We start from the raw sequence: 13052 nt of genomic DNA, 5'->3' as shown, positions 1-13052 counted from the left end.
TGAAGTGGTAGCTGTAGGGTGGCGAGTCCTGCGGCTGGGGGGCACCGGGCAGGGCTGTGCAGAGGGGGGACCCCGGGTTTGCGGGGTTCAGCAGGGGGCTCACCGGGCAGGGTCCCGCGGGGGTGGGGGCACCGGGTAAAATCCATCTGGGGGAGCACTGTGTGTGTGTGATCCTGCAGGAGGGGCATCCGAAAGGTCCTGCGGGGGGGGTGTGGGTGTGAGAAGACACTGGGGAGGGTCCTGCGGGGGTGGGGGAGCACCGACCGTGCTGGATCCTGCAGGGGGGGCACCGGGCTGGGCTGGGTTCTGCGGGGGGGGGGGGGGTGCCCGGGGTATACTGGATCCTGCGGGGGGGCACCGGGCGTGCTGGATCCTGCGGGGTGTCGCTGGACTGGGTCTTGCATTGGGGGTCACCGGGCGTGCGGGGTCCTGCGGGGGGGGGCGGGAGGCACCGGTGTGGGCAGCGGCTCCGCAGCCCCGCATTAAGTGCAAAGCCCCGGCTCCGCCCCGGCCGCTCGGTCTGGGCAGTTCCCATCCCCGGAGCGGCGGCGGAGGCGGCGCCGGGCTGCGGCGGGGCGGCCCCGCTCCCCGTGAAGCAGCGGCGCGGCTGGGCAGCGGCCGCCGCCATGCAGCCCTCCGCCCGGGCCCCGGCGCTGCTGCTGCTGCTGCTGATGGCCGGTGAGTGCGGGGGGCGGCGGGGCATCTCCTCCGGGCGGCACCACCCGCGCCCGGGCAGCCGCGGCTGCGGTGGGTCCGGGGCACCGTGAGCCCCCATCCCCGGGAGCCGCAGCCCGCGGTGGGTCCGGTTCCTCGGGACCCCCCATCCTCGGGAGCTCCAGCCCGCGGCGGGTCCGGTTCCCCGGCGACCGGTATCTCCCATCCCCGGGAGCCGCAACCCGCGGTGGGTCGGGTTCCCCGGGGCACTGGGATCTCCCGTCCCTGGGCAGCTGCAGCCCATGATGGATCGAGTTCCTCGGGACCCCCCATCCCCGGGAGCTGCAGCCCGCGGTGGGTCCGGTTCCCCGGGGCACTGGGATCTCCCACCGTCGGGGAGCTCCACCCCGCGGTAGGTCTGGTTCCCCGGGCACCGTGACCCCCCATCCCCGTTAGCCGCAGCCCGCGGTGGGTCCGGGTTACCGGGTCCCCTATCCCCGGGGAACTGTGCCCTGCAATGGGTCCGGGTTACCGAGTCCCTTATCCCTGGGGGGCTGTGCCCTGCAATGGGTCCGGGTTACCGGGTCCCCTATCCCCGGGGAGCTGTGCCCTGCAATGGGTCTGGGGCACCAGGACCTCTGCGGAAGCCGGGTCATCATCCCCCCCGCACCCACCACTGACCCCCCGGGTATCAGGACTTATGTGGGGTCCCTGTCTGGCATCCCAGCGCACTCCCTGGGTACCAGGCACTATCTCTACCTGGGCATCAGAGCTCTCTGGAATCGCAGCTATGAGCCTCGGGACCCCCGAGCGGTGGCAGGGGACCCCAACTCTCTTGGTGTGATGGGGTGGATGTATGTGGGGTTCACTCTGCAGGGTCAAGGCTTGCCCAGAGCCTCTTGCCTCAAAATCGGAGTGCACAGCCCAGGGGCCAGCACTGGCCATGCTTGTAATGTGGGGAGCAGGATGGACGTCGCCTCGGACGGAGCCCGCTGCAGCGCTCCGGCACCGTGGTCCTCATAGTCCCTGTTATGCCAGGGCTGCCCAGAACCGCTTTCTCTTCTCTTGATGGCTTCTCCTGGCATTGTGGTGATTTTACTCGCTACCGCGAACTGGCACAAAGGATGGGGGAACTACAAATTGCTCTCCATTTCCCCAAGAGCCTCCTCTCGAAATTTAGAGGAGAGGTAGGGTGCCGGGGAAAGGCAATTAAGTGCAGGAATAATTATACTTGGAATAGTTACCAAAGCTCTGCTTCTATTTTTAAATAGTCTGGGGAAATTTCTCAACAAAGGGATCCCCCCAAAGACCTGTGAGGCTGAGATTGCCCCTTCCCTCCCTACCCCCATCCCTTTTGTACAGAAATCTGGTTAGTGTGGAACAGCAGTTTTGAACGGGGACATTTAAAGAGTAGAGGAGTCTTTGTCTTGAGTCATTCTGGCAGGGAAGGAAGGGCTGATTTCCCAACTGGTCGCTGTCTTCCAGCACGACCGAGCTGTGATACAGTGACATCCTGGCTTTTATTACCCCAATCTCCCAAAAATGTTCATTGGGTGGGGGGATGTGTCATCTGAGGAGCTGCTCTGTCTGTGAGCTGTGCGTACAGTGCCTTGCCCCTGTTGTCTGGGGCTCCCTAAAGAGAAGGGATAAAGCCTTTTAGGTTTGTAAACAATAATGAGTTTAAAGAGCAAAATAGATCAGAAAACCTGTTGGGGTTTTGTGCCAGTACTCTGTGCCACAGAAGCGATAAGCCTTTCCAGACCTGAGCAGGGAGACAGTTTTGGGGATTTGTCCAGGCAGGTTGTCCACGTTAGGGAATACCTCAGGCACAGTTGTCAAAGGTCCTCTAGCCATGTCTCAGCACGAGGACCTATGTTCCAAAATTCTGCTGGACCTCCTCCTCAGAGGAGGGCAGGGTGCATGGTGGGGAATGCCACACTCCCACGCCAGTGAGCTGCGGTGTGGGTTGGCCCCAGCCCCGTCACTTGAAAGCTGTGTTGGCTCTGCAGAGGAAGGAAGGAGATGGACCTTATAGTGGTTTTAAAATCCGATGGTCTCAAGGACCCCAGCTGATACTGCTGTACTGAGGGTTTGTTTCCTATTTTCCTGAGGCTGCTGGAAACTTTCTAGTGTTGCTGTCCAGCTGGTGATGATCTGGAGGATTTGGGTCCCTGGCTTTCCTTGTGATCCTCTCTGTGGTCCTACCAGGGAGAAGCATAGAGGTGGGAGATGAGTGGCAGCTCCGAGGGGCAGCTCAGTTCCTAATCTAGTGATACTGGTAATCCTGGTGGGCTGGGGTAGCTCTAGAGGGCTGGACTCAGTTGGCCAGGCATCTCCGGACACCTGGACTCCTACCTAGATGGGAGGTCAGAAGTGGAGATGCAGACTGCTGGGAATTTATAGGTCAAGCCCCCTTTTGGTTAGTAGATTTGCTTAGTTATTCCAGTCTGGAATAATTCGGTGCACTCCCGCCGTGCTCCTCCAGTCTTGCAGGACAGGAAGAGTTAAAACCTGAGTGAGAGCTGGAGGCACTGGGCAAGATTCCTGCCAGAATCAGGAGCATCTACAGACCTGTGGGGTGGGCTGAAATAGGACCTGCTTCTCATTGAGTGCTGGGCACACAGGTCTGCTGGCAGAGTGTTGAAACATCTCTCCAGGCTTCAAGGTATCTGAACCCTTTGCTTTTGCAAGTAGGAAAATGATGTGGTTAAAAGCAGGGGTAGAAGGGCGGGGATTGGTCTCTTCCCTCTTGTTGTCTCTGCAGGTGCTTGTCTGCATGTGGCTATTTAAGGCTTCTTTTTTTTCCCCCTTTCTGCCTGCTTAGAATATTCCTTGTTAGCATTGTGTGAATGAGCCCAAGCTGAGGGAGTGTAAATCAGAATGGATGAAAATTCCCTGTAGTCATTTTTTCCTTGGCCTCTTCAGTGCCATAAGGAAATGTTCATTTAATTATAGGCATCAGGGGTAGAAATAAGTACATTAAGCCCTCAAGGGGAAGCTGCCGGCGACGAGCTGCAGATCAGAGCGCACAAAAGTTTTTCCACTTGCTCAGCGTGGGAAGAAGCTCCGGCATTTTGTGGGTACCTGAGCGAGCAGCAGTAACAGCAGAGGGGAAAGGGGCTGCGGGGAAGGTGCATCACAGCCCGCAGCTGGCAGTCAGAGGAACTTGCTTCCACTTCTTGCTGGCTATTGAAACACATAATCCCAGAAGAATGGAAAGAGGCTATTTGTCAGCCACACAAGCGCAGCCTGCGCAGAGGCAAAGCAAGCACGTGTGTTGGTTTGTTCAGAAGGCCAGGGATGCTGGCAAGGAAGATGCGCCCTGCTGGGCCTCGAATCAGACCCCCACTATCCCCGTGCCTGGTTAAGCCCCGTTGTGGTTACCAAGGTTTGGATGTCCATTCTTGTTCTGGGGATAATTTTTTTTAGTGTTGGGAAGCCAGCTTTGCAGCTCTCCCTCTGTATGACAGCTGCAACCACTCTCAGCTCTTCTTGTCCTGCCTCGTGCGTTCATAGAATCATGGAATAGTTAGTGTTGGAAGGGACCTTAAAGATCATCTCGTTCCAACCCCCCTGCTATGGGCAGGGACATCCCACTACATCAGGCTGCCTGATCTCTGTTGCTGAAGTCAGGATCCATACGTGTGCCCTGGGACTACCAAACCTTTCCACAAGCTTTTTTTGCCTAGGATGCTTGAGGTTGTTTGGCGAGTAGAGCCCCTTGAGGCTGAGACTGCTGCACAGCATGCCAGCCTGTGGTGGGGTGGTTGTCACTACTGCCCAGAATGGAGCACAGCATGACCATTTTCTGCTCTGTGTTGCATCCAAAGAGTTTTAAAGACCTTTTAGGGTGTAAAAGGCTTCTGTTGTACTTGGTGGGCAACCGTATCTCAAGCTAAGTCCCTCCTGTGTCTGCAGTAGTGCTTGCTTTGCCTGGGCAGGGAGGCTCTGAGGATGAAGCAGCTGTTTTTATTGTCTAAATTATGTTTTTATTGTCTAAATGATGTCTTTATTGTCTAAATGATGTCTTTATTTGATGTGCTGAATATCAAATTAAGTGCTGTGGGGTACGTGGTCCCGGTCAGGACAGAGAGAGAAGAGGAAGCGCAGGGCTGGTGGGGTGATTTTTAACAGACAGATGAAATGCTTTGGGCCGGTGAGAAGGCAAAGGAATCTGTGAGCTGTGGTTTTTCTTAGATCAGTGGTTTTCATCCTGTGGTCTTTTAACCCCTGGAGGCCTGTGGGCTGCTTTGAGGAGGCCTGCGAAAGGTAACGGAGGAAAGGAAATTCACTTCTGCTGTATACAACTGTGTACCCAATGCTGTTTCTCCAGGGGCTGCATCTCCCCCCGAGCTAGGAACTGCCACTGTCGATAGCGAGAAGCGTGAAGGAGAGCAGACGTTGCAGCAGCAGAGGAGGGAGGTGTGAAGGCTACGAGACGATCTGGGGAGGGAGTGAAGGCAAACAGTCTGGGAGACTGAAACCAGGAAAGATTGTGACTCCTGGCGTGAGTGGTTGAATGAAGGGGGAAGGACAGACAGGCTTGTCTGAGTTGCCGTGACCTGCTTGCATGGACTCTCTTCTGTGGAGATAGGCGGTGGTGCTCAGAGCAGTCTGATGTTACTGATCATAATTTCAGGAGACCTCACTCCTCGCAGTGCTGGGCTGAGGGTGCCCTGCATGTCTGAAGGTCGGGCTGCTGGTGCACACGTGCTGACGAGGGCACATCTGCAAGTATCTGCAAAAAGCAGGTGCATCTTCTGGCAGTGCCTTGCCATTTCCCAAGGATATATCTGGGTCTGCATGCTGTAGATGTTCTCTGCTGAAATGCCAAAGGAGCAAATGCTGGCAGTCCTTTTCAAAGTAGCGCCCGCTCAGTACGTGCAGACATGTGCACCCTGTAGCCCAGTGTTTGAGCTCTCTGATCACGCTAGCTGTAAAGATCTGTAAAAGCTCAGAGATGCTGGCACAGCTACTGTGTGCTCTAGGACCCCCCCTCTAAAAAGTTATCCCATTGCAGGGTCTTCTTCAGTTGTGCCTTGTCCCCCTTCCTTCAGCTAGTACACGTTGGTAAGTGTGTGTGCTCCCTGCAGAGCCAAGTGCTTTTCCCATTGCTTTGTAAAATGTACCGGAGTCACGGGAAGGTGGATGGTTTTAGATTGACACTTGGTGAAGGACCTGGTTGCTGACAGTAACAGAGGAGTATGGCAGCCTGATCTTGTTTTCTGAAGCCCTGATTGGAAATGATCTCAGCGATTAGGGGCCCAGCTGGATTTTAACTGGTCTAGTGCAGCATGTGAGAGCAGCAATAAGGCTGCAGGGCTGGGAGAGGTCTCTTACTTGGAGCATCCCAGCATGGGTATGGTCTGTGACTCTGCATTAGCACCAAAAGGACTTGGTCTGATATACACTCATCTCATATGCTTCGCTGTGCAAGCTATGGAGGATCTGGGGAACAGAGGCTCCAGGTGAGCTTGGGATCCTTTTTTGTTATTTAAATTACTCTGTGTTTTATTATGTTCTGCAAGTGGTTTGTGCATTGGCTGTTCTGCTCTGGGGCCTCTCTTTACTCTGTCCTTGGGTCTTGCTTCCCGCTCTTCCACAGCGGAGGGAGGCAATATCCCTGGCAGATGCTCCCCTCATCTGGTCATTGTGTTTCTGTCCAAACTGATTATCAGTAAATGACCCGTTGCTGACCCAGCCCTCCTAGGAAATAACATTGCTGGATAACTTCTGGTTTGTAGTGGGTTTGAAAGGAAGGTCAGCGGTAGCAGGGACAGATGGATGTTGTTGCAGCTCCTGCGCTGGCAGTACCGAGGTGCTCTGACCCTGCTCCCTGGTACCTGTTGTGTACCTGTGCTTGGATGGTGCTGGTTGGTGGCGAGAGGCAGGTACGTCAGAGTATGTTCTCCAAGTGAGTACTTTTCCCTTCAGCAGGCTGATCCTGCAGTGTGGTGTAGCCACAGCACCCAGAAAAGAGAGGTAAAGCCACCCTTCAGCTGGGTGAACAGAAGGGCACATCAGCTTCTCAGTAGGTCAAGATGATGTGATGGCATCTTAAAAGAAGTTTGTGTGTTTCCTTGGATAGGAAATTGAGGTTTGCTTGCTGTTAACTTAAAAGCAAGAAGATTTTAAAGGCTGTTGGACACAGTCACAGCCAGATTCCATTTCATCTCCCCAAATCCCTCCTCTCATTTCAACTGGATACAGGAACAACTTATTTCCTCTTTCTCTTCTAGTCCTATTCAATAGGCCAGTTGGGAGCTTTTAAACAGCTGCCCTATCCCGTGGCGAGGTGGCTTTCCTTGTGGCAAAGGGATAAAGTGTTTCTTGGTTGGCTCATGTGGAAAATACTTAGGGGTTCTTTTAGAATTGCTTAGAAATGTGAAACTGCTCTTACATGCAGCAGTTCGAGGGAGATGGCAGATGTTCTTTCCTCAGACTTTTTTTTTTTCTGCTGCTGAGCAAAACTCCTCCATCTGCCTTGTCCGGGGTGGTTGTGTTGAATCCTCTGCTGATAGGAGCAGAGCAAACTTCACTGCTTTGACTTGGAGCAGTTTTCTGGGGTCAGCAAGTAGCAAACCCATTTCATCCGTGTATCCTCCTGGCTGGCTCTTTTCCAGAGGCCTTTGAAAGGTAACACTGCAGTATTATTCCCTATTGTTGAAATTGCCCCATTCTGCTCCCTGCAGATGGTGAAACATCTTTTGCAAGCTCAGCGTTACGTCCGCGTGTCACCTTTGTGGGTGCTCGCAGCTGGAGAGCTCGGAGCTCGTGTGCTGGTTTTGGTGCTGTCTGTCCGCCTTTGTTCCCTCTTCCCCTTCCACCTACCTCTCCCACTTTCTCTCTTTTCTCGCCCCTCCTCTGTCTGATCTGGGGAGGGTTTTCCCTCCCGTGCTCACAGCCCTGCCGGGTCCCTGAAGGCTGGCTGCCCTCTTTAGCATGCAGAGCCTCATCTCCTGCAGGTTACGCAGAGGTGCCGCAAAAATAGAAATGAGAGACAAACACCCCATTGAAGCAGCTGGCAAGCCCTGGCTCCGTTCCCTACTCCCTCCCACCTACAGTCGCAGGGCTTTATTCATGCATGTTTCTTTTTTCCTATCGTTTGATCTGCCTTTTATAATACAAAATTGGGAGGCTGATGGCTGATAGTAGTAGTCTAATCCCCATTCCCCATCCTTGGAGGAAAACGGCTACCCACCGATGTCTTGGGCGTTAGATTTCTTCTCTTGGCTGTGCTCCCCTGCTTCTCAGCTCGTGCTTTGATTCTTTCTTTGCCTTGGAGTTGACAGCTGTATTGAGGTCCTTTATGAGATGCTTGGAAGAGAGTGGCAGATCTTGGGTCTGCTGCGTGATACCCCAACCCTTTGGGTCGTTGCTGCTGGAGGTGCAGAAGGTAGGAAGTGGTGTCAGGCTGCTGTCTGGAGAAGGACAGATTTGTATGCTGGTGTAATGGTGCCACTAGCCTTGTGGCATTCGGGCTGGAGCTGGCGTGGAGGGTTCCTTCAGGCCAGCCTCTGCATCCTGGGCCTGTGCATCAGACCCTATGCTGTTGTGCTGGAGTAGAAACTCCAGATCTGCCCAGGGAGAAACCTGGCTTACTTAGGCTGTGTCTGTTAATGACTCATTCTTAGGGATGAGGTGGTATAGTTTTATCTTGGGCTGAGGAAAGCAGAGCATCCCAGTAAACAAGATAATGCAGCTTAGGGGGGTTTAACTGGATAAACACTTCATAGTTAACTGAGGGTAAACAAACTCCTGGGATATGAGCTTTCCACATGGATGGGATTAGCTCTGTCGGTACCGAGGTTCACCTGCCGTGAGCTCTCTGTTGGAGAGATGGTTGGATGGGCTGTGGTTGAGATCTGGAGGCAGCCCAAACGGGGCGTAGCTGATGGAAGCCAAGAGGCTTGAGCCAGTTTTTAGAGTTATGTTTTGAGGCTTTGCCTAGCTGGCTGGAAGGCCCAGAAAGAGTGTCGTAGCATGACTGGAAAGTCAAGGTGCCACAGCAGCCACATCTCGGCTAATGGGAGATGGGAGAAACTGAGGCATTGGGATGGATAAACAGCTGATGTAGGATCCAGGCAGTCAGGTGCAATCCCAACGACACCAAATTTTCCATGTGGAAAAGAGACCTGCTGTGGTTTCTGCCCATCCTTCTGCTCCCCTTTTCTGGATAACTGAGAATAATGTTCCCTTTCTCCCCCTTGCTGCTCTCTGTCATGTTTGTTTAAGCTGTAAGCTCCTCAAGACAAGCGCTCTCTCCACTGGGCTGCCCGGGGCTCGATGTTGTCAGCCTGGGGAAGCCCATCCCGGGCACTGTCCCGTTGGAGCCTGCTAAGCACCACGGAACTGGTGCGGGGCTGGCCTGGCCAGGTCTCTCCAGATCCATGCTTGTGCACAAGAGCTGTGTGAACTCTGATTTCCAGCTGTTGGCTTCACTGTGTGTGCATAGCTCCCAGGGAGCTGGCCCATGCCCAGGGATGCCCAGAGGTGCTCTGGTTGGCTCTGTGATGCTGCAGTAGCTTCCTTCCCCTTTGATACTCTGCCCCTGTTGCCGTTCCCTGTTGTTGCTGTGCTGGCCTCAGCCGATCTTGCCTTGGATCGATAGAACAAAATACACAAGATTGAGAAGTGCTGAAGCCTGGCCTAAGCATATATGGGGAAGAGTAATCGGTATTGGATTTTGTTCACTTCAGAGAATAGCGGAGGAGGGTGGAGGGGGTCAGAGAGGCAGAAGGCTCGAGAAATGCATTTCTGGCTTACTGCGTTGCCAGGACAAGTTTGGTAAGCAGCCTGGCAAGTAAGCAGCAACTCCCAGACCTTTTTTGTGCTAAGAAGCCAATGTTTTTGGTGAAAGCACCAGAGCCAGCCCATCTGGCATTGCCCCATAGCTCATCTTGGCACTTGCGCTGACTGCAGTTTGTCTTTCTGGGATGTGGAGTTGTAGGACAGTGGTGGGAAGGAGCCTGGGGAGGTTGACTGCTCTCTGCCCTTGCCTGGAGACAGTTCAGCTCTGCTTAAATCATTTCAGGCTATGTCTATCCAGATCTGCTTGTAGCATCCAGGTGATGTCTCGATAGTGCTTTGTAAAAGCTCTCTTATTTCTGATGCTTTAGAAATGTGCAAGCATTTTCACATCTGCATTCCAGTGATACCTCAGAGCTGTTTCCAATACGGGAGTTTCTCCTCTTAAGATATTCCTAATGGAGGGTTTCCTATCTTGTATTAGAAATATTTGGTGGTCGTTCTCAAGGTGGTGAATTATCACTTTGTAATATTTATATTCATAGTATTTCTGCTTTTCCATTCTTGAGATCACCTAGCTGTACCTACAGTCTTTCTGTGCAGTGAAGACATCTCCTCGCTTGGTGTCCTTGGCTAGTTTCATTATCGTGTTCCTAATTTTTGTCCCAAGGTCACTTAGGAAAACATTAAAGTACAGCAGATCCAAGGACAGACATTGAGGAATTCCACTGATAGCCTCCCTCCAGCACAAGCCTCTGTCATTTTTCCTATTGCTAACGCCTTATATTTGTCTTGCACGTTTCCTGCTAATCAGTGTCTTTTCTTGCCTCTCTTGTAATTCTGAAAGCACTGTATCAGATATCTTACTGAAGTCCATATGGATTAGATCTGCTGTATCTCTCTTGTCTAGAAAATCAGTTATCAAAGAAAAATACCAAATTAGTCTTCATTTCAGCTTATTCAATTAGTTCAGTTCAGTGACTAGTTCATTAAGAACTGAGAAACTGAGTATGAGATGAGAAAGTGGGAAAACTTGTCCTTTTTTCTTCTAATCCATGAATAAAAATCAGCTGTGAAAGGATGAGATCTTCTAGTTTTAATGTGCTGAAGAACAGAGGGCTAGGAAGCAATTGGTTCAGTTCACCCAAATTAGTTACTTTGCTTGCTTAACAAAACTGTTTTAAATGTAAAACATGTTTTGGTAATCTCATTTTTTCCTTATGCCTCCATATTTATGATGGTATTTATCGGTTGAATAAAGCCAAGTTCCAGGTGCTGTTTTCTTGCATTTTGATTGAAGTTCAATATGCATGTGAATGTACCTTGACACAAATCACAATTAATGTCTCATCTAGGAATGAAGAAGTGTCAGTCAAACCCTCTCATAGATAAAATGGAAATAACAAGGATTTAATTGTTGAAAGAAAAGTGTAAAATGCAACCTGCCTCCCTGCTTAGCTCTAGGTAGGTGTTTGCTCCTGGTAGGTTTTAATTCTTACCTGTGACAGTCGGCTCTTCCTTATGAAGACAAAAAATATGAATGCAAAATGGAGTTCGAATCAATGACTTAAAAATAGATTTCCAGAATACTGATTTAAAACATGATTAATATTGGTGTTGTAAATAAATTTGGTTTAAATCGGTCCCCCTACATATAACATAGGTGCAGATCAGGAGCGCTAGGGGGAAATCTTGCCTGGGGGACAGTCAGATAGGAAACTGTCATTGACTTCACAGGGCCAGAATTTCATGACTGAAGCATAAGACATTCCACCTCTTCTTCAGGACGGATCATTAGTAAGGTGCCCATCCTGTCCTTTCAAAAGGGCAGAGGATCTCAGAGAGGGTGAACCATCGCTGCCCCATTGAAGAGAGATGCCCCAGGCTGGATGGCTGCTTGGCACCGACCCTCTGCATGGCTGTGGATGGTTCCTAAAATGCCCTGGTACCCCTCATCAGCCGAGAGCACGGCCCTTCTGAGGGGCAGGTTACCCCAAAGGCAGTGTGTGCAGCAGGTTGGCTTGGCAGGAGCAGGCTGCAAGGAGAAGACACGCCCAGTGGGTGTCAGTCCTATCTCTGATATGGGTTTACTGTCATTTTACAGGGACCTTATGCCTCTGCCTTGCCTCCTCGGAGGACCCAGCTGCCGATGGCCTCACATCAACTTCTCTGCTGGAATTTGCCATGATGTCCCAGCTGGAGGCCATGAATTCCCATGAGCAAACCAGCCCAGAAACTGCGGAGCCTGATCTTGCCCCCAGCTCTCTGCATGCTGCCCCAGGATCGGGCTTTGCCAGTGAGGAGAATGAGGAATCCAAGATCTTACAGCCCCCACAGTACTTCTGGGAAGATGGGGGAGAACTCAATGACTCCAACCTGGACTTGGGACCGGCAACAGGTAGGTTATTTTTACACTGTTCTTCTTCCCCGCTCTGCTGGAGCTCTGGGGAGGTGGAAGGATGCAGGGATCTGTCTTTCTGCTTTGACACAACTCTTGCTAAGAGGGCCTGAGATTAAACGTCAGCTCTATTTTCTCACCTCAGTGCCTGACGTGTCCCCAGTGAACCCTGAGCAAGCACAGGCTTTAGAAACCAAGTTACAGCTAAGCCTTTATTTCTGAGCTCCTATGAACTGGGAAAAGTATTGACTCTACCTTGCTTCCCATTGCCTCATGCCTGTCTTTCTCTCTCTCTACTTCCCCCTTTTATGGTCTTCTCTCTCCCTTTTTTCTGTTGCTGTCAGTTAAGCACAACCTAAAGGTCTCAAGACTGCGGCTCAGAGATCAAGGCCATCTCGGGATTTGAGTCAAAGCCGGGTTCCCTGGGCCAAATCCTGGATTCCTCACCCTGTGACTTCAGTGGGGATTTGGCCTGAGAGAACACAGCAGGTTTTCACCCTTGGGCAGCTGCTGTGTTACCTACTCTGTCCTGCCTGCTCCCAAAATGGGAGCCATGGCCAAAATAAGTTCGTTAGCGTTTGAGCTTGCTTTCCCCTGTAGATTTTGAGACCACTGAGTTGCTTCCAGAACCCATCATTGGTTCTGAGATGCCCTCAGATAGAGGGATGAGAAGAAGGAGGAGGAGCATTACAGGTTTTCCTGTAGCTTAGGAGATTATTCCACATGCTCCTGCTCTTAAGTGTCATGTGAGGCATATATTAAATGTTACCCAGGGGCCAGGCTTCAGCCTTATCCCTCCTCCCTATCTAGTATCGCTGCCTTCCTCTCAACTAGTCTGACTGAGGTCTGCAATTAGAAAGCACAAGTCTTGTTCTGCAATTAGAAAGCACAAGTCTAATTCTTGTGCAATTAGAAAGCACAAGAAAGACCTGTGCTCACACAGAGCTGAGGGCTGCTGTAGTGCCGTGGCTCAGGCTGCCCACCGGGGCACGGCGCATGCTGTGTGGGGCAAGGGCTGTCCCAGCTTAGGTCTCCAATGCCCTTTGCTCACTCAAATTGCTGCGATACTCATCTGGCCATGCTGTTGCTGCCCTGCGGATTGTGTGGCCCCTTGCAGACCTGGCCATGGGGCAGCTGTGCAGATGCTGCCTCCACGGCAATGCTGGGGGCGGATGGTGCATATTCCCACCAGTGCATCTTTGGGACATGCTCTGGCTTAGCTGCTCTCATGCTCTGGCAGCATGCTCAGCGG

General features: G+C 52.2%; 1 protein-coding gene across 2 annotated transcripts in view; it reads left to right on the top strand.

The window, feature by feature from the left end:
- Nucleotides 1-457: 457 nt before the first annotated feature.
- Nucleotides 458-13052, top strand: part of PODXL2 (podocalyxin like 2) — a 32277-nt gene continuing 19682 nt past the window's right edge. The window contains exons 1-2 of one of the 2 annotated variants that reach the window (XM_054076142.1): nt 458-678; nt 11507-11800. In XM_054076142.1, coding sequence (XP_053932117.1) covers nt 627-678; nt 11507-11800 — 346 coding nt within the window. In that variant the 5' untranslated portion in view covers nt 458-626. Of the gene's footprint in view, nt 679-7953; nt 8051-11506; nt 11801-13052 lie in introns of those variants that run through there. The other variant, XM_054076141.1, reaches the window with a different exon arrangement.

This window comes from Cuculus canorus, chromosome 11 (assembly GCF_017976375.1).
Source record: "Cuculus canorus isolate bCucCan1 chromosome 11, bCucCan1.pri, whole genome shotgun sequence".
Taxonomy (NCBI): Eukaryota; Metazoa; Chordata; class Aves; order Cuculiformes; family Cuculidae; genus Cuculus; species Cuculus canorus.
The sequence above is the reverse complement of the archived record's forward strand: the minus strand, read 5'-3'. Positions and strand labels throughout refer to the sequence as shown.